The sequence below is a fragment of the Anomaloglossus baeobatrachus genome, chromosome 5, assembly GCF_048569485.1.
Source record: "Anomaloglossus baeobatrachus isolate aAnoBae1 chromosome 5, aAnoBae1.hap1, whole genome shotgun sequence".
In the NCBI taxonomy this organism is placed as follows: domain Eukaryota; kingdom Metazoa; phylum Chordata; class Amphibia; order Anura; family Aromobatidae; genus Anomaloglossus; species Anomaloglossus baeobatrachus.
Window position 1 is genome coordinate 322,385,525 of NC_134357.1, and position 21,545 is coordinate 322,407,069.

The following is a 21,545-nucleotide window of genomic DNA, read 5'->3' on the forward strand; positions in this document are numbered from 1 at the left end:
CGGGAACGACGAAGTACAGCTTAACTGCGGCCGCCAGCAATGCGGAAGGAAGGAGGTGGGCGGGATGTTACGTCCCGCTCATCTCCTCCCCTCTGCTTCTATTGTGCGGCCGCTTAGTGACGCCGCTGTGACGCCGAACGAACCGCCCCCTTAGAAAGGAGGCGGTTAGCCGGCAACAGCGACATCGTTAGGCAGGTAAGTCCCGTGTGATGGCTCAGAATGATATTGTGCGCCATGGGCAGCGATTTACCTGTGACGCACAAACGACGGGGGCGGGTGCTTTCACCAGCGATATCGCTAGCGATATAACTGCATGTTAGACCCCCTTAAAAAGCACAAATTTTACTGAAACATTTCCCACAATATTGTATAACACTCCGATCTCTATAGCATCCTGCCTGCAGATCAGATAAAATTTTCAACATGACTGGTTCCCTTTTGGATACACCTTCTGCACCAAACATGGCACAATCTTCAGTCAATATGTGGAATCTTTTCTTTGCTTTAAAATAAAATTCTTCATTTTGTATAATAGAAATTTATTGTGGCTAGGCGATGGACAATTTAGCAGTACTGAAGAGTCATCCATAACATTTAAGCAAACTGTGCAAACTATACGATCAGTAACACTGAAGCAGTCTGGAGTGATGCAGTGTGGCCATGACCTGGAACTGGGGGTCTAGAAGGCATCATTATTGATGAATCTTTTGAACATTTGAAAAGCCTCCAAAGGTTTGTCCGTTGGCACCATGTGACCGGCTCCCTGTCAATAACAAGAACAAATGTTAGGTTCTTTTGAGTAACCAGAATGTAGGCACTCCAGACAAAGATTGGATTTTAGGATAGTATTATATTGCACAATCTGACATGGTATATTTGTGATTTTCCTTTTTAACTTATTATTTAGAATAAAGACAATACATAAGTGTCAAGTCAAGGTCACCATAAGAATAAAAAACTGAATGCAAAAAAATAGTAGGTGGATTTCTGTCATTGTATTATTTTGTCTGTAAAAAACATAATGTTACTGGAGAACTGAAGCAGGGGCACCTAGACTGGCCCTCAGACTGGGGACCCTACTCTGTCCCTTATCCCAGAGGTATGCTTGATGGTAGCGAGGTCTGTACAGCCTGCGTGACCCTAACTCCTATGCGTCCATGGTCTAACACTCCCTTTCCCCCACCCCTGGGAAGGACCAGGACCGAAGCAACAAACCCCACAAATAATGCAAACAGGGTTGAACCAAAATACAAAAAACAATCAGACCCAGAGGAGAGACAAAACATGCTCCGGAAGAAATAACATACAAAGAGGAAATAAACTGACAACAGGGATATTTCCAAACCACACAAGATCATACAACAGATCACAAGTAACTGGATCACATGCTAAGACCGGAATCGCTGCAGCTGTGAGTCTGTGAGTGGTCATTAGCATCCTGAGCTCCTAGCAGCAGATCACAAGCCAGCAGGAATTAACTCCTGCTGAACTGAAGAGCAGTGAAGATGAAACAGCCGACGTTTGGTCATCTAAGAAACCTCAGGTTGCCTGTCAGACTCTGCAGTGTGAATAGAGTCCAACGCCACCATGACACCTAGTGAGTGCAGTACAGAGCACCGCATGACACATTAATATAGATTGATTCATCAAAGCTTTCATGCAAGAATTCTGGTGTAAAAAGCTTTGAAAAGTCGCTAAAATTTTGCAATTCTTGTCATTTTCAAGCCATTCTTGCACAGCGCCAACAAAGTGGTTGGAGCTGAGGTGGAATGTGGATGTGGCTAACCCCGTTTTTCAAACTTATGATGAGCAGCGACGTTTCTTAAGCCACCAATCTTACTCCAGGCATGCACTAGAATAAGATTTGGAGCAAGGCACACCCAGACGTGCATGCCACCTGTCTGATAATCCTCATTCATTAAGAGGCTGACTACAGTACGCCCCTTTATGAAGTTCAGCCTGAAAATCGCCGGGAGTGATGAAGCGGGGCCATAGTTTGTATTAACACCTCACTGATTTCAACAGAAGTGTATAATTTCCACCATGTTGGTGCTGCAGAGGAATCGCTGCCAGGCAATCCCACATATTACACCTGATCACTGGGGTTCTTAGCAGTAAGAGAGCTTAAATGGGAGGTAGCTTCTAACTAAAATGTGACAAACACGTTTGGAACTACGGTACTTTATAGCAGATAAACATCCCATATGACCTTCAAATGTTTTCTTCAATAGCTAGCTCAATAGGGAATACATATGCATGGCCATCTATGCAGCGGGTATACTTACATACTGACAAACAGCTAAAGAAGTTTTTTTGCATTTTATTACATTGTTAATTGCATTTATATTTATTAATGCGATTTAGTCTGTGCGTTCTAAGGCTATGTGCACACTAGAAAATGGACTTTTCTTAAGAAAAATCCACACCCTCTGGCAGAATACCGCACCCTTAACAAAAACCGCGGCAAAATCACGCCTGTGTTTTTGCTGCGATTTGTCGCATTTTTGCCGTGGTTTTTCCGCGGGTTGGTCCCTGCGTTTTTTTACCATTATCTATTGCAAAAAACGCTGGTACCTGCAGAAAAGAAGTGACATGCACATTAATTCCGCAGCGGAAATTCCGCGGGTAAATCCGCAGGTATAAAAAAAAGCAGTGTGCGCACAGCATTTTTTTATCCCTAAAGGTTTTGCTGGGGAATGACTGCAGAAATGGTAGACACATTTTCTGCAGCAAATCTGCGACAAATCCGCAGTAAACTCCGCGGTAAATCCGAAGCGTGCGCACATAGCCTAAATGTTTGCCATCAATGTTGCAACATTTCTATATCTCCTTTCTGGCCACTTCTTTTTATTTCACTTTTTTATAGTAACAGGATGAGATGAAGTCCATCAATGATGATAATTCAGAGAAAGTCAAGAATGTACATGAAAAAATAAATAAAATAAGGAAAAGCAAGCTTCATGCAGTACTATTGTAAAACCCAGATGGAAGTAAGATAAGTTTATACCTTTACAGTTAAAAGGGTAAGGTTGGTATATTGTTTTGCGTATCCACCAATCTGTGACACTTTTCCCTCTTTGTACATCCAAGGATGATATGATTTCTCTTCCTGCAGAAGATCGTTAGATAAAGAAAGAACATTGGTGTGTAACTAGAACATATCAAAAAAATTACTGGGCGGCAGAAACAGATCGTAGACATTAATTACATAAGTCTACTTACCTCCAGGTCAAGGTCATACACAAACCACTCAATACCCAGAAAGTTGCAAGCCAAGTCCATGTCTCCACTATACACCAGGATGCGGTACTTCTGTGGGAATGGATAAACAACAATTTGTAGCAATATTTCTGCATGTTTTTTCAGCAACAATGGTGTATGTATGAGAAGAAGGAGGCAGAATCGGAAGTAATGTCAAAAGCAATGGAAACACTTGTAAAATTGAGGTGACTACTCTTCAGATCCACACAAAAGAGTAGATTCCTTTTTGTTTGTTAGCATTCAAGTTACCATCTCCACTAAAACTATTAAAAATGATCCATCTTAGTTCATGCAATCCAAAAATAATGCTGGTTTAAGAGGGGCCAGTATGTGAGGTCTGTCTTCCCGTTCCTGACTACCAGACCGTCAAAATAGGATGAAAAGATCAAAGATTAAAACTGATTTATTGGGTGTAATGATTTTTTTAGCCAGGTTAAAAATCATTCTCTGCAGGATGTTGTCCTGTGTAAACATGACATATTCTGCAAAGAACAATAATATTCTATGTACATTGAAAGATTATATTAGCAATCATTTTGTACATATGGACGTGCAGTTGGTAAGTCTATTCAGGCCATTAAACAATCGCCGATTATCTTCCGTACCCAATCAGCAGTTATTTAACATCCGCTGTTGAGTGTAAGAAAAGTCTAAGGCTACATGCGCACGCTGCTTTTTTTGCTGCTTTTTTGCTGCTTTTTTGGCTGCAGTTTTGTCAGCAGAACTTTCTGACATCTGACTTCCCAGCAAAGTCTATGAGAAGTCAGATTTGCTATGCGCACATTGCAGTTTATTTGTCAGCGTTTTTTTTGTCAAAAGTTTGTGACAAAAAAATGCAGCATGTTCATTCTTTCCTGCGTTTTTGTCAACATTTGTCACCCATTGAAATCAATGAGGGCATCAAAAACGCAGGAAAAATGCATGCTAATCAAAAGTGGTGCATTTTACCTGCCTTTTACCTGCGTTTTTGGTACCAAGAACGCAGGTGATTTGTCAGGAAGTGAGATAACAGGCAAGTGGTCCCATCCCGTCCCGTCCTCCACGTGTTCCCCGAAGTACCGCTGTCCCCAGGGGAGATGATGTGAAGGACAGGACTATCAGCGGCGGCGGCAGCGAGAGGGGGATGAACATTGGCAGCTGAAAACATTGATTTTTCCCTCTCGCTGCCGCCGCCGCTGATAGTCCCGTCCTCCACGTGTACCCCGAAGTACCGCTGTCCCCAGTGTGCACGCACAGGGGAGATGATGTGGAGGACAGGACTATCAGCGGCGGCGGCAGCGAGAGGGAAATATCAATGTTTTCAGCTGCCAATGTCCATCCCCCTCTCGCTGCCGCCGCTGATAGTCCCGTCCTCCACGTGTTCCCCGACGTACCGCTGTCCCCAGCATGCACGCACAGGGAGATGATGGACCCCTCTCGCTGCCACCGCCGCCGCTGAAAGTCCCGTCCTCCACGCTCCTGTCAGCTCCACGCAGTAGCGCGATCAGCTGAGCTGTCACTGAGGTTACTCGCGGCCACCGCTGGATTCAGCGGTGGCCACGGGTAACCTCAGTGACAACTCAGCTGATCGCATGGCTGTCTTCAGTTGCTGCATGGAGCTGACCGGAGTAGCGGTGTCTGCTGCTTCTCCGGTCACCTCCATGCAGCAGAGCTGGAAGCGACGCTGGACCATCCTGGATTACACCAGACATAGAGGGCTTTTTGGGGCTTATTAAATGGGAGAACAAGGGAATTTGTTAGTGTTTTTTATTAAGGATTTTTTCAGGTGGGTGTTTATTTACTGTAACTTACAGATTAATCATGGAAGGTTTCTCCGGGAGACGCCTGACATGATTAATCTAGGACTTATTGGCAGCTATGGGCTGCCAATAACTCCTTATTACCCCGATTTGCCAACGCACCAGGGCAAATCGGGAAGAGCCGGGTACTGTCCCAGAACAGCCGCATCTAATGGATGTGGCCATTCTGAACGGCTGCTGACTGATATGGTTAGGCTGGGGGGCTCCCCATAACGTGGAGCTCCCCATCCTGAGAATACCAGCCTTCAGCCGTATGGCTTTATCTGGCTGGCATTAAAATTGGGGGGGACCGCACGCCAGTTTTTTTTAATTATTTATTTATTTCTAATTTTTTTTTTCAATTCAACAAGCTTTATGGGCTTGTTTGAACTGAATAATACATGAAACAATTGTTGACAAAACTGCAGCCAAAAACGCACCAAAAAAGCACCTACATTTTTTGTGACATTTCCAGGCTCTCTCTGACAAGGTGTAGTTTTGGCTACAGTTTGTGAATACGAAAAAGAAGCAGCGTGCGCATGTAGCCTAAATGTGGCGAATAAAAATTCCCTGCTGTTGTGAGGGATTGATTCCGGACGCCCCAACACGCTACATGAAATACAGTCTTGGCTGGGTGTGTGGACTTGTGTTGCGTGGGCTATTCGCCCGAGTAGGCTGCATGCTTTTATTTTCACTGGCCAGGACCAGATGACGACACAGGAGACCACCAGTCTCAGTTCCAAACTGAGTGCTCCATTCCTACTGGTCCTGTGAGTCCCAGAACAACCCAGTCCACCACAACAGTAGAGTTTGTGACTAGTGATGGACAAACCCGAACTATAAAGTTTGGGGTCCGTACTGAACACATAGCTCGTGTTCGGGATTGTGTGCACGAACACTATCTGGGAAGCTTGTGTTACAGTTCGGGTCCAGTTCGGGTCCAGGGGCTGTAAAAGAAGCACATTATTAAAAAAACATTATGATTATACTTACCGCTTCCGCAACACGTCATGCAGACTGTGTCTCCCGGCCACTTCTGCTTCTGATCATTAAATTCCGGGGGTATTCACTACATTGCTCGTCACTCGGCAGTCTTCGGCTGTTTTCGGCCATGTTCGCAGTGATGTCAGGGTTCACCCGAGTCCATGAGCCATGGACGCGACTGAACTTTGACTGTCCCTGTGCGAGTCTCGCATCGGTATCACCCGGTATGGCGCACCCTCTCCTGACAAGAGCGGGTTGGCTACATATATTTCCATACAGCTGAGGCGTTCCTGTCAGGAGAGTGTGCGCCGTGCCGAGTGATACCGATTCAAGACTCGCAAGTGGAATCATACCCTCACTGTCAGCCTGCTTCTCACTCTGTACAGAGCGATGAAGCAGAGCTGAGATGGCTCTCCCTGATTCTTGCTCTGTATAGACGCTTGTCTGCACAGAGCGGTGAAACAGAGCTGACATGGCTCGCCCTGTGGACTATGTCGGACTAAGGAGTTTTTTTATAATAAAGATGGAGTCTCTAAATGTTTTTTTGTTTTATTTCTTAAGAAAAAAATGTTCTATGCGTTGTGCTTTTGTGTTTACGGTTTACTAGAAATTCATGGTGGCAAAGTCTAATTTGGCATGACCCCATGAATTTGGGGCTTAGTACCAGCTGAGAATACAAAACTGGTATTAACCTCTTTATTACCCAGCGTGCCACCACCATCAGGGCCGCTGAAAAGCTCGTAAAGCACCTGGAAATGGCACTAAGAAATAATGAGCCATTTCCAGGGGTGGCTGCAGGCTGTGGGGAATCCCAGCCCCCAGCTGCCTGGTTTTACATGACTGGTCATCAAGATACAACTTACAAAAAAAAAATGGGCTTCCCTGAATTTTTATTGGCAGCCAAGGTAAAGCCAGGCAGATGGGGGTGGCAGCCCGTAACCATCTGCTTTATCTGTGCTGAGAATCAAAAATACTGCAGAGCCCTACGTTATTTTTTTAAATAATTTATTTATTTTTACAGTACTGTGATGTCAGGCAATCACAGACCCAGCACAGAGAATGGGTGTCTGTGATTGCCACACGCCACATCACATGACAAGTTACGTCATACCTGTCAGGAGCCCGTACATTCTAGCATCTACCTAAGCTTTATGGCTGTGTGCAGCTCCTGCCACATACGTATGTATGAGCTGCAATCAGGTTACTCCAACAGGCAATCACAGACGCCCATTCTCTGTGCTGGGTATGTGATTGCCTGACATCACAGTATTGTAAAAATAAATAAATCATTAAAAAAAATGACATAGTGCTCCACAGTATTTTTGATTCTCAGTGCAGATAAAGTGGATGGCTACAGGCTGCTCCTCTATCTGCCTGGCTTTACCTTGGCTGCCAATTAAAATACAGGGAAGCCCATTAATTTTTTTAATTATTTAAAAAAAAATTAAAAAAAAAATATGTGAGCTCCCACCATATTTTGATTGCCAGTAAGGTAAAACCAGGCAGCTAGGGGCTGGGATTCTCCGCAGCCACCCCTGGAAATGGCGCATTGTTTTTTAGCGCCATTTCCATGTGCTTTACCCGGCTCATCCAGTGGCCCCGATGGTGGTGGCACGCTGGGTAATAAAAGGGTTAATGCCAGCTTTGTATTCTAAGCTGGTACTAAGCCTGAAATTCATGGTGTCTTGCCAAATTAGACATGGCCACCATGAATTTCTAGTAAACAGTAAAAACAAAACCACAACACAACAGAAATAAAACAAAAAACATTTAGAGACTCCATCTTTATTATAAAAAAACTCCTTAGTCCGACGTAGTCCATAGAAAGAGCCATGTCAACTCTGCTTCATCGCTTTGTACAGAGCGAGAAGCAGGCTGACAGTGAGGGTATGATTCCACTTGCGTATGACTCCTGCAATTCTCGCATCGGTATCACACAGCACGGCGCACTCTCCTGACAGGAGCGCCTCAGCTGAATGGAAATACATTCAGCCGACCCGCTCTTGTCGGGACAGTGTGCGCCGTGCCAGGTGATACCGATGCGAGACTCGCACAGTGACAGTCAAAGTTCAATCGAGTCCATGGCTCATCGACTCGGGTGAACTCTGACATCACCGACTGCCGAGTGACAAGCAGTGCAGTGAATACCCCCGATATGATGCAAGTTCGCGTTATCTCAGAACCCGAACTCAAACTTTACAAAAAGGTTGGGCAAGTCTCCCGAACACGAACATCGGGGGGTTCGCCAATCACTATTTGTGACAGTCTTTTCCATTTATACGGCTCCATGTCTTTTCTGCTCATGGAGGAAGGGGTAAGGAGGTTTTGCCACTATGTTAGAGCAGAGACTAGGCTCTTCAGGTGCTTGGGGAGTTTACACCAGGGTACACCAATTGTAATTGTACACCAATTAGAGTCACACGCCAGTTGGGATTAACCCGTTAAATTAGCAGTTAAGTGACTGGCCACTAGAGTGCTGTCCTTTGGCTCCTTCAATTTGGGGACGCTGTATTCAAGGGTCAGTCTCTAGCTGCACTGTTGTCCCCTCTCGATGTCCCAGCTAACACTTGAGGATCATGCTACCTCCGTTCTGGTCTCCTTGCTCCTTTTGCCAGAAGTCACCCACTAAATATGGCCTTGACAGCCTACAGCCTACATGTCCATCTCTGTTACACACTAGGCCTCCACTAACTATAAGGAATGGTTTATTTCACAATCAACTAAGCCCTGCCATTGTGGACAAGTCCCAACACTTAACTCTAACTGTCCCTACCAGCACTACATATCACAGGTTACACTATACATTACAATACATCATAGTACATTACAATGCCCATATCACAATATAATGCGATTGGTGTCTTGGAAAGTTTCTGCTCTGTTTCCTCTCAGTTTTTACTGAAAAACTCCTTGAAAACCTTTGTGTGCACATAGCCTAAGCTGAGTGGAAACTCCAGGTTTTTGAAAGTGTTGATTTTTAGGAGGGTTTTGGAGCATTTTCACTCCGTTTCCCCCTCAAAAACTCAGCAAAAAGACAATGTGAATACTGTTAGATGTAGAATATTACTAGTAACAGCTAATAACTACCTTTTTATTCAGAAGCTCAAGGTATTGGTCATGGGCGCTTTCCACTTCCCTCTCAAAGTTTCTAAACACTTTCTCACTGGGAATTAAGAAAAGTAAATTAAATACAGGCATTAGGATACCAAACTGAGATTTTTTTTTTTCTGGACAACTTATCCAAAAATCACAGAAAGCCAACATTATTGCAAGTAAATATTGGAAAACCATAATGAATAATAAAAATTATAAGCAATATCAGCCTGTAGGTCGGAATAGTAGTATTGTGGAAATGTAAAATTCCGATACTATGAAATATAATAGTTTGCAATAGTGCCATCGGACACGTCTTTAAATATATGCAAGAGGAAAAAACAATGAAAAAGAAGCAGGAAAGCCACTGCATGGCACCTGTCTGAGCACACTCTGAACATCAAACAAAGACTGGAGGACAAGGAGTAAAGTGCAAATATGTTTAATAAATAGCAACTGGCACAAAGGAATCAGCGGCAAAAACAGGCCGGCAGATACAATATAGATGTACTAGATGACAATTACATATAGGGCACAAGAAAAAATGAATGAATAACAGACTGGGTCAAAAACATGAACAGGGCATCCTGCACATAAAGAGCATGGTGTAAAATTTTTGACAATTGTTACACATAGACAGATGGAAAAAACCAGCATTGGATAAGCACAATGATAAAAGTGTATACTCTGAAATAACAGAGATATATAAAATATATAAAATAGGATCCAAGTCTCACTAATCACTAATAAACAGTGCTTGATACAGATGCTGGTGAAGCAGCAACTTCTGAGGTGACAGAGTCAAATAGTTAAACAGTCAAAAAAGCTATAAACACAAGTTTAGCCACCATGAGGTGCTAATTAGATACCAATAACGTCTTTAAATATGTACGCTGAAAGCAATTATATGGAGCGCCCAGAGATATTGAGATGGCTAGTCTTGCTCCATAGGCAGGCAAATAATAATCATGGGGCTCTGTAAACTTGTGAGTGCGTCCTGATGTACAGTGATCATTGTCAGCAGCGAGTGCAATCAAGAAATACAAAGGTGATGATTATCAAGGTAATTGCTATGGGGTTACAGCATTTTAACTCATATTGAAATGGGGCATTGATGAGGAACTTTCATCAAACTTTTCTGGAGCCATGATGTAATAGTGGCCGCAGAGCTGAATAAAATGTTTTGTTTTGTTGATTTTTCCACCTATGTATTGCAGAGGTATTAGTGATCACATTTTTTGGCCCCTAATGAGTTAATTTTTATTAAAGGGGAGATAAAATAAATTCTTGTACTGTCCTTGCACTCACAAACTATAAAGATGAGCAGTTTTATTATCGTTATAACTCCTTTAATTCAGTGTGACAGGTGCTGCTCTTAACTGCTTCCTCCTCCCCCCTGGGACGTTACATCACACATCAGTGTGCAGCTCCCTACTGTGAGTAACAGCCAGCGTCCTGATGTGTGATGTAATGTCCCAGAGGGGAGGAGGAAACAGTGAAGAGCAGCCCCTGTCACACTGAATTATAGCTGTTATAAGGACAATAGAACAAGGATGGACACATTGCTGATGCAGCCCCGGCTGCACAGAGGACCGGGGGAGAGGTCTACCAATGTACTGTCAGCTTTCCAGAACATAAATTCCCTTTCAAGACAGTTTTTTTAATGGTATGAAAGCACCCAGTAGATGCCCTAAATAAAAAAAGCCTGTATCAGGCCATACACTACTTCCACATTTGTACAACCAATTCACTTAAAAACAAGATAGCAGTGTGTTTTTAGTTTCAAGTCAATTGGCATCCCGCTAATCAAAAATAATAGACAAAGGGTACATTCTTCCATATTGAGTAGGTAAAAGAGCCATTTAAAAGAATTACTTGCAGATTTCCCACCGCGGCAGTTCATTTGGGATGTGTAACGCTGACCGCACCTCTGGGGTGTTCAGGTAGGTAGAGAGGTCTGTGTTGTTCACACAGGGAACACCTAACGATATTGGCTTGTTTAATCGAGATATCTCTCTCAATTTCTGTTGAATGATAAAGGACAATTTATAAATTAAATCATCTCATTAAATGTAACATCTATTGAAAATAGCCTTTTATCACATTCAGAAATACAAGGTTGTGAGTAGGTGCAGCCCGTCATGCTGATGTCTCAGCTACGATAATTGATTTGCCTATTAAGTGCTTTGCTTTACATACGTACCTGACTAAATTCGGCATGGCTTTCTATAGACATTGTACCAGGGTGATAAGCCTTAATATGGTCCCCACAGTCCCTGTAGACACAAAATGTATAATTTCCTTTTTACAAAAAAATTTCTTTTTGGACGCCTACTCAACTTAGATCGAGGGCAGCATTGTCTAATAAAGGTTTATGGCCAACCACCGCCTTGATGTTAGTATGTCATAGAAGAGACTATCACATCGGTCCATTCTGTAAAATCACATTGATTACCAGATTGAAGAGAGATTTCATGTTTTGTTCACAATAAAGTTATTTGCTTCTTTTCTTAAAGGATTTTTGAGAAATGTGATAGAAGCATTTTGTAACTAATCTGAAGTGATCTAGTTAATTAATAATGTGATCTATCAGGCTTAAATAGAATCTGTCATTAGGCTTTTGCTATGCAAAATGAGGACAGCATGCTGTAGGAGTTGACACACAGAATTCAACAATGTGTCACATGCCAAGCGCCTGTGCTGCTGTTTAATTAAGCTGAGTGTTTTATTACTAGTACATTATTATTGCTGTGACTAGCTGGCTGGTGCTATGTATATTGTCCGACTCCACCACTCTTGTGATTTGCAGATCACTGTCTATAGACATTGTATATAGAGAGTCTGGTGTGAGTACAGGCAGCTTTTACAGCTCTGCTTGATTGTCAGAACGGCTCCACCCAGTAATCGAAGTGATACATCGTTGGATTCAAGATCTCTTTGACTATATCATGCTGCTCTGAACTAACAAAAACCAGCAGATGGATTCTCTTTAAAGAATAGGTAGTATAATATAATGTAAGTGTGGTAAAATGCTCACACTGGGATCTATGTGTGAGCCGGAAGTTGCTTTTACAATGCAAGTCTCCATAGCTTATTTCTAACGCGCCACAGACCTATATAGTAAGAGTCACTTCTGGCTCATACATAGACAGCAATGTGAACAAACCTGAATAGTTGTAATGCGACCCAGAAGAGGACTGGAGCAGTAATGGAAACTGCATTTACACTACACTACACTACACTCATATTTATACAAGTTTGGGCAATGAAAAGTTTGTTGAGGGGGCTTCTTTAAGTTTTTTTCTCATGGTAGAATAGTGCATTAGGGCTATACTAGTTTGCCCGCCAGAAGCAATGGGAATTTGTTGAAACTGAATGCCAATGTGAAGAACTCATATAAAAAATCAAATGGACAGGGTTGCACAATTCATAACTGACTAATGCCCAGGAGCCCCACAGGGACTAAAGGCCCTGTCACACACAGAGATAAATCTTTGGCAGATCTGTAGTTGCAGTGAAATTGTGGACAATCAGTGCCAGGTTTGTGGCTGTGTACAAATGGAACAATATGTCCATGATTTCACTGCAACCACAGATCTGCCAAAGATTTATCTCTGTGTGTGACGGGGCCTTAAGTTACCTGTGGCAGAGGGCTCCTATGTGCTATAGGGACTAAGTTACCTGTGCCAGAGGGCTCCAATGTGCTATAGAGACTAAGTTACCTGTGCCAGAGGGCTGCTATGTGCTATAGCTACTAAGTTACCTGTGCCAGAGGGCTCCAATGTGCTATAGGGACTAAGTTACCTGTGCCAGAGGGCTCCAATGTGCTATAGGGACTAAGTTACCTGTGCCAGAGGGCTCCAATGTGCTATAGGGACTAAGTTACCTGTGCCAGAGGGCTCCAATGTGCTATAGGGACTAAGTTACCTGTGGCAGAGGGCTCCAATGTGCTATAGGGACTAAGTTACCTGTGCCAGAGGGCTCCAATGTGCTATAGGGACTAAGTTACCTGTGCCAGAGGGCTCCAATGTGCTATAGGGACTAAGTTACCTGTGCCAGAGGGCTCCAATGTACTATAGGGACTACGTTACCTGTGGCAGAGGGCTTCAATGTACTATAGCAGTAAGTATACATATATATTTATCACAGCAGCACAATAGCACACTAGCATTATTTTGACATTATAAAGCCACCTCCTTTACTACAAGCACTATATAGTCTAGTTGTAGTCCTAAGGATTAAAATAAAACTCAAGTTTTTATTTATAGGGCTATATAGGATATCTACTTCCTTCAAGAACCTACTGTACCAGTGTCAGGCTGTAGGGGAATCTGTGACAAAATTTTTGCTACCTGGGAGCAGCACGATGTAGGAAAAGAGACCCTAATTCGAATGATGTATTACTTAGTTTACTAGGTCCAGCAGTTGGGAAACAATTAGAGTTCTTAGATGTAGCATGAAGCAAAGCTCAGAAAACTAACCCCAGCCACCCCATAGCTTTATATGCGCATTGTCGATTTATAGTGAGCTGCTTATCAGGGGAGGGGGAGTGGTTGGACAACTTAGCATGAGGCAGCTAGTCCAGAAATGATAGTGTCCTAGTAATAAATCTTTCACTGTAAGTAAACAACAGTGCACAGCTTAAAGGGAACTTCTCAGTTGCAATATGCACCCAGAACACAGACTTCAGCATAAATATATACACTGAATGAAAATATAAACTCAAGACTTTTGTTTTTTCCAAGACAATCCATCCACCTCACATCAGCATCTTGATATGCCACATCTGTGAGGTGGATGTATTATCTTGGCAAAGGAGAAGTGCTCAGTAACACAGATTTAGATATATTTGTTTACGGCAATTGAGAGAAAAGGCATTTTTTGTAGATAAAAATAGGAGAAAAAACAAAAGTGTTGAGTTTATATATTCATTCAGTGTATATATTTTTATATATATATATATATATATATATATACACACATAGATACATATACTGTATATGATCAATGTACCTGATTTCCCCGGGTTCTCCCTCCACACATGGCTGATATATATTATACATATTTAGCTTGGAGTTGTGTGCCTTGGAGTAGGCGAGGTTAATCTAGAAAGAGAATGATTATGATTATTGTAGTGATTGTAGACTTCCTGATCGTTAACATTTATTTATTTTACTCCCTTATATAGCATCAATAATTCCACAGCGCTTTACAAGCATCATCAACACTTTGGGGCTCACAATCTAAATTTCCTATCATGCTTTGGCGTGTGGGAGGAAACTCGAGGAAACCCACACAAACACGAGGAGAACATACAAACTCATTGTAGATATTGTCCTTGGAGGGATTTGAACCTTCGATCCCAGTGCTATAAAGCAACACAGCTGAGACTTATATGTGTCAGCATATGTTGTACTACATGGTCATGCTCTAATACGCTGAATTACAGCACATTCCCCAATTGTACATACAGTATCTATTGCTTACAACCTGGTATGATTCTTACCATTTACTAGTGTATTATACAATGTCATTTTTGTAGAACGCTTGGAATCAGACAATGACCATAATACTTACTGCTATCCTACATGCCAGGCCTTTGGGATTCAGAAAATCACAACCTTTTTCTTTACAGCAAAAGAACTCCAGACGTGACCATGTTCTATATCGGAAATAACAGGACAGCCATGAAGAAGAGTGAAATAATAGATTGTCGCCCATACTCATTGTATTTGCACCATTTTTATGGAGTAATGCGTGCATCACATGAGATGATCCATCGTGCGATATGTCGTCGGGCTCACATTTTTCGTGATGCACATCCGGCATTGTTTGCGACGTCGTTTCGTGTGACACCTACGAGCGTCTCAGAACGATCGCAAATCGGATACAAATGGTGTATCGTTTACACATCGTTTATTTTTAAAAAATCGTTTATTCTTCACTGCGCCGGTTGTTCATTATACCCGGGGTAGCACACATCGCTCCGTGTGACACCCCGGGAACAATGAACACAGCTTACCTGCGTCCCGCGGCTCCCGCCGGCTATGCGGAAGGGAGGAGGTGGGCGGGATGTTTACGTCACGCTCATCTCCGCCCCTCCGCTTCTATCAGCCGGTGGCTGTGTGATGTCGCTGTGACGCCTAACGTCCCTCCCCCTTCAGGAAGTGGATGTTCGCAGCCCACAGCGAGGTCACTCAGCAGGTAAGTACGTGTGACGGGGGTTTAACGACTTTGTGTGCCACGGGCAGTGATTTGCCCATGACGCACAAACGATGGGGGCAGATACGATCGCTCGTGCGATCGCACGATAGATCGTATCGTGTGAAACCCGCATAACAGTGGCTTTTTTTAATTGTGCCTTATTAATATTTTAATTTGCCCCCTTTTAAGTTAATTGTAAATTGTTTTTGTCTGTTTTGGGCTTTTTCCCCCAATAATGGCATGGATTTCCTTATCTAGATGTTTTCGTCTAAGGCTAAGTTCACATTTCCGCTAAAATGTATCAGTCGAAATCCACCGCTATGGTAAACAACGGAATCCGTTTAGCGAATTCCGTTGTGTCCCATAGACTTGCATTAGTGGCGGATTGCGACTGATGACCCTGCGTTGCGTCCGCTGCGTCGCGGTCCGTCATTTTTTCACTGACCGCTGGGCGGGGAGCAACGCAGAATGTAACGTTTTTCGGGCCGTCGAAAACAACGCACCACGCAGGAATCCGTCGCCATCCGTCACACTTGCAATGTATCTATAAATGCAAACAGTTGCACACTGAAAAAAGCCAAAAATTTACCAGGGAAAATATGGCACTGCATTACTGCAAAAGAGAGATATTTAGTTTATGTATTGGCCAATGCATGTAAGCCCGGAGACCAACGGCAAGGTATATCTCTGTAATCCGGGAACCTAACTTAAATGCCACTATCTAGGTTAAAAACATCCTTATCTGGGCAAAATGCCACTATCAGATCTGACTGAGCACTCCGCCCTAAGACCTGGCTGTGTTCATAACCATTGTAGCAGGAGCCTAGCAGCCCATACATGGAGGTTTGTAGTCCAAATACTGGCATTTTGCCCAGATAAGGAAGTTTTTAACCTAGATAGTGGCATTTAAGTTAGGTTCCCGGATTACAGAATTATACCTTGCCGTTGGTCTCCGGGCTTACATGCATTGGCCAATACATAAACTAAATATCTCTCTTTTGCAGTAATGCAGTGCCATATTTTCCCTGGTAAATTTTTGGCTTTTTTCAGTGTGCAACTGTTTGCATTTATAGTTACTATGTTTTTTCAGTTAGCACCTGTTCACATTTGTGGATGTGCGGGTCAGTTTTTTGATATTACACTTGCAATGTATGTCTATGGTGCTGGATTCCGTCGTAATCCGTCTTACGACAGAATCCAGCGCTGGATTCCGTCATGCTCTACTGAGCATGCCCAGCATGTTTGGCACGCCCACTGGGCTGTCCCAAACACAAATGGATCATGACTGATCCGTCAAAAAACGGACGCACAGCGGATGTAACGGACGCAACTGATCAGTTTTTTCACAGGATTCCTGTGAAAGGAATCCTGTGAAAAACACATCAGTTGCATCAGTTGACATCTAAAAAACAACTGATCCGTTGCTGACGGACCTGACGGATTGAAAACAACGGAAGTGTGAACTTAGCCTAAGTCATCATTAGCAACGTATTGAAATTTGGCAAAATTTTCATAGCATTCTACCAATCCAGCATGTTAGTGGTCTACTACATCTATGATCTGCGCTAATCCTCATTTGAGATGCCCCTGATGAACCCCCTGGTACATTTGATAGAAATGGAGGGGAAATGCGTCTGGCCGCAGTCATCAGCTAAATTCTCTGCCATTGTGCTGGAACTATGAGTGAAGCAATGAGCTAAGTTATTTGCCATTTGGCGTGTGATTATTATATTATAGTCATGTGTAGGTTTGTTATTTGATACACTAAGAAAAAGACTGATGGCACATCCTACCATTCTAATGTGATCAGATGCAAACTAAACACGAAGGATAATAACAAAAAGGAGACAAATACACTCTGTAGTGCTAAGTTATATGGAACAATGAATATGGCAAAATTCTCCATTTGCAGGTTCCTGTCCGCCCATACATTGTAGGTTTTTTTAACCCAAGAGAGGCATTAGTTTGATAAGGACCAAACAAAAAGAGGTTCCCTTGCCGCTGGCTGTTGGGCTCACATAAAATCTCTCCATTTTTATGTGCTAAGTATCTCAATTTTTCAATGTTTCCATAGCAGTAATGCATGTTTATATTCCCATATTGATTGTTCCACATAACTTAGCACTGCAGTGTGCAACTGTCTCCTTTTTGTTACTGTTATTGCTACACTGTGATATGTCATTGGATGGATAATAATGTCTGTCGTGGTTGTACTGGTGTACAATACTTGTCTTTTAATTGATTTAATAAAATTGTTTTTTAAAGGGGTTGATAGGTGGTTTTGAATAATTATTTAATTTGACCCTTTATAAGTTAATTGTAAATTGTTTTTGTCTGTTTGTTGTTGTTTTTTGTTTTTCCAATATGGGCATGGATTTCCTTATCTAGATGTTTTTGTCTAATTCATCATTAGCAACGTATTGAAATTTGTCAACATTTTCATGGCATTCTACCAATCCAGTATCTTAGTCGCCTACAAAAGCTAGCTATTTTTTGTTTTGAAGACTAACATACAACATTTTAAAGAATTATGGTAATTTTTGCTCTAAAAAATAGATAAAAGAAAAAAAAAATCCTTGGTTTTTTGCAATTTTTCTGCATTTCAAAGAAATGTTGCCATTAATGACGAAGAAGATTACAAGACCAAAAAGAAACGTTACTTAAAAAATGCAAATGATAAATCAGGGCCTTTGTTCCCATATGGAGGTTTCCACCATTTTCACATCTATATAGAATCTCATGTGCTGTCACACACCAAAACCTCGGAGTTACAAAAGATGGTCTTTTCTGCCCATGTTGGGTAAAATAACATGTGCTATGGTCTGTACTATGATGAATGGTCATGTTAACAAAGACCATAGTCATCTATAGAGGTTATTGAGAAAGGCAGTATGCATAGAGACAGATAAAAAGATGGGACATAATATGTATATTCTTCATACATATTGAACAGGTGTTCACTTTTTACTCACTTTATATCCAAGAGACCATGGTAGTATGCAAAATATATAAAGGAATGGTCATTCAATTTATAATCCGTAATACCATTTCCAATAGCAATGCCCTGAAATGAAAAGATACAAATATTGCACTTATATTATCCTCTGGAATTGCTCATCACCTTTTTTCTGGATCTAATTTCTGATATATACAGTACTGTGCAATAGTTTTAGGAATGTGTGGAAAAAAAAATGCTTCAAAAATAGAAATGTTAATAGTTTATTATTATCAAATTACAAAATGGAGAACTTTAAGTCAAATCAATATTTGGTGTGATCATCCTTTCACTTCAAAACAGCATCAAAGCATCAATTCTTCTAGGTACTGTATGCTTGCACACAGGGTCTGAAGAAACTCAGCAGGAAGGATGTTCCAAACACCTTGGAGAAGTAACCACAGATCTTCTCTGGATGTTGGCTTGTGCAAATCCTTCTATCTTTTGATGTTAGGGTATGTGCGCACGTTGCTTTTTACCTGCTATTTACCTGCTTTTTTGCTGCTTTTTCTTCTGCGCTGTTTAATGCCAAAATGGATGTGTTCTTCTATTCAAGCAAAGTCTATGGGAATTTGGGTTTCTTGTTCACACTATGTTGTTCAAAATGCTGCCTTTTTGTGGCAGAACTTTGGTCAAAAACTCAGCTTTGCAGTGCAAAACCCAAATGGCAAAAACAATTGACATGTTGCTTCTTTGAAAAGCTGAGTTTTTGACCAAAGTTCTGCCACAAAAAGGCAGCATTTTGAACAACATAGTGTGAACAAGAAACCCAAATTCCCATAGACTTTGCTTGAATAGAAGAACACATCCATTTTGGCATTAAACAGCGCAGAAGAAAAAGCAGCAAAAAAGCAGGTAAAAAGCAGGTAAAAAGCAACGTGCGCACATACCCTAAGCCCAGACAGGTTAAATGATGTTAAGATCAGGGCTTTGTAAGGGGTCACATTATTACTGCCATAACTCCTTGTTTTTCTTTGAAGATAGGTTCTAATGACGTTGGCTGTATGTTTGGGATTGTTGACCTGCTACAGAATAAATTTGGACCCAATCCGATGCTTCCATGATGGTACTGCATGATGGATAAGCATATGTCTGTCTTTTTCAGTATTGAAGGCACCATTGATCTTCTTGACCCTAAATCAATTTATTGACATGCAGCCCCAAACTCACACAGAACCTCCACCAGGCTAAACTGTTGCCTGCAGATAATCATTACTGCACTGCTCTCCAGTCCCTCAATAAACAAAGCCTTTTTTTACAGCCGAATATTTAAAATATTGCCTCATACAGAGCACCTGCTGCCATTTTTCTGCACCCTATTTTCCATGTTTTTGTAGAGTGTTGCCTGTTCTTAATTCCATGTCAAAGGTATGGGTTTTGGCCACAACTATCCAATGAAGAACCCTTCTGGACAGTAGATGGGTTTAGCTGGATCCCCCTGGTTGCTACCAGTTCAGAGCTGATGGCATGGCAGGAAATCTTCCGATATCAAAAGGAAAGTAAGCTTGATGAGACTTTCATTTGCTTCACTAAAATTTCTTAGCCGACCACTGCGCATACTCTTCTCAATATCACGCATTACTTTATATCCTAAATGCTGAGAAATACAGGCAAAAGCTTATCCATCATGTAATACCAATAAGGAAGCATCTGTTTGGCTCCAAATGTATTATGCAGCAGAACAATGACCCCAAATATACAGCCAATGTCATTAAAAAAACACTCACACACTTTTTGTATTGCACTGATGGAGTTGTGCTTTAAATGAATGTCCCCTGCCCCATATTATACTCACCTGCTGCCATCTTTATCTATTACCACTGGCGCTCAAGTTGGTCTCTGGCAATTTGTGAACTGTCAGCTGCTTCAGTGTTTCATGGAGGTAAGAACTCAATACTACTCTATGGGAGCCTCGTTCTGACTTTCATAGACTTGCATTCAGCACTTGAGCAATAACTACTGTCAGAAGTTACGGGCACAAGATGGCTCTGTGGGATCTGAGCAGCACCGAAAAACGATGAAGCCGCCAAAATGTGAGTGTATGACAAGGGGCAAGGGATTTACATTTACAGTGCCACTCCAGCACTGCAAAATAAAAAAATAAAAAAAACTCTGAAGTGGTGCTTTAACTCCTTTATGACTGGGCAATTTTCTGTTTTTGTTTTTTGCTCCTCTTCTTCCAAAAGCCATAACGTTTTTATTTTTCAGTCAATCTTGCCATATGGGGGCTTGTTTTTCGCGGGACGAGTTGTACTTTTAAATGGAATTATGAGTTTTACCATATATTGTACTGGAAATTGGCAAAAAAATTCCAAGTGCGGAAAAACTGCAAAAAAGTGTGATTGCACAATAGTTTTAGAAATATTTTATTCAAAGTGTTCACTATATGGTAAAGATGATGTGTCGGTGTGATGCCTCAGGTGGGTATGAGTTCTTAGATATCAAACATGTATAGGTTTACTTTTATCTAAGGAGTGAAAAAAAATTCAGAAGTTTTTCCAAAAAAGTGGCGCACTTTTTGCGCCATATTCCACAATCGGTAGAGTTATCATTTTTCAAGATATGGGGCTAATTGATGGCTTCTTTTTTGTGTCTTGAGCTGTCATTTTTAATGGTACCATTTTTACGCAGATGAGCCGTTTTGATCGCCTGTTATTGCATTTTGCACAAAATTTGTGACGACCAAAAAACGTAATTTTGGGGTTTGAAATATATTTGCTGCTACGTGATTTACAATCAGGTTAATTGATATTTTGATAGATCGGGCATTTCTGAACGCGGTGATACCAAATGTGTGTATAATTTTTAATTTTTTATTGTTGAATTTTCAATGGGGTGAATGGAGGTGATGTGAACTTTTAGGTTTTATTATTTATTTTTTTACTTTTGTTATTTTTCTAGTCCCTTTAGGGGACTATAAGGATCAGCAATATGATTGCTTGCATTCCTGTTAGAGCCGGCGCTCTGTCAGCTCTAACAGGAAATATGTGTCACGCTTGCAGCTGACAGATTCCCTTTAATGAATTAGAATCAATTAGCAAATTAATAACATTGTCCAAGAAAAAACAAAATTGGAGCAAAGGGAGATGCTATAAAATAAAATAAATATTACCTACTTGTTCAAGCCACTTTCGCTCCAGCCTTTTTGCTGCTCCCTGCTGGTCTGTGATTACAAGTCTTCAGTCATTACCCACTTACAATAAGTGCAGGCAATCATTGGCCTTAGCAAT

General features: G+C 41.7%; 1 protein-coding gene across 1 annotated transcript in view; it reads right to left on the minus strand.

The window, feature by feature from the left end:
- Positions 1 to 540: 540 nt before the first annotated feature.
- LOC142310054 (lysosomal protective protein-like) overlaps positions 541 to 21,545 on the minus strand; it is a 37,091-nt gene continuing 16,086 nt past the window's right edge. Inside the window, exons 7-15 of the mRNA XM_075347526.1 lie at positions 18,293 to 18,384; positions 14,694 to 14,778; positions 14,130 to 14,221; positions 11,320 to 11,392; positions 10,992 to 11,140; positions 9,111 to 9,186; positions 3,223 to 3,312; positions 3,008 to 3,109; positions 541 to 763 (exon numbers count right to left, since the gene is read on the minus strand). Of these exons, the coding sequence (XP_075203641.1) occupies positions 680 to 763; positions 3,008 to 3,109; positions 3,223 to 3,312; positions 9,111 to 9,186; positions 10,992 to 11,140; positions 11,320 to 11,392; positions 14,130 to 14,221; positions 14,694 to 14,778; positions 18,293 to 18,384 (843 nt within the window). The 3' untranslated portion in view covers positions 541 to 679. The remainder of the gene's footprint in view (positions 764 to 3,007; positions 3,110 to 3,222; positions 3,313 to 9,110; positions 9,187 to 10,991; positions 11,141 to 11,319; positions 11,393 to 14,129; positions 14,222 to 14,693; positions 14,779 to 18,292; positions 18,385 to 21,545) is intronic.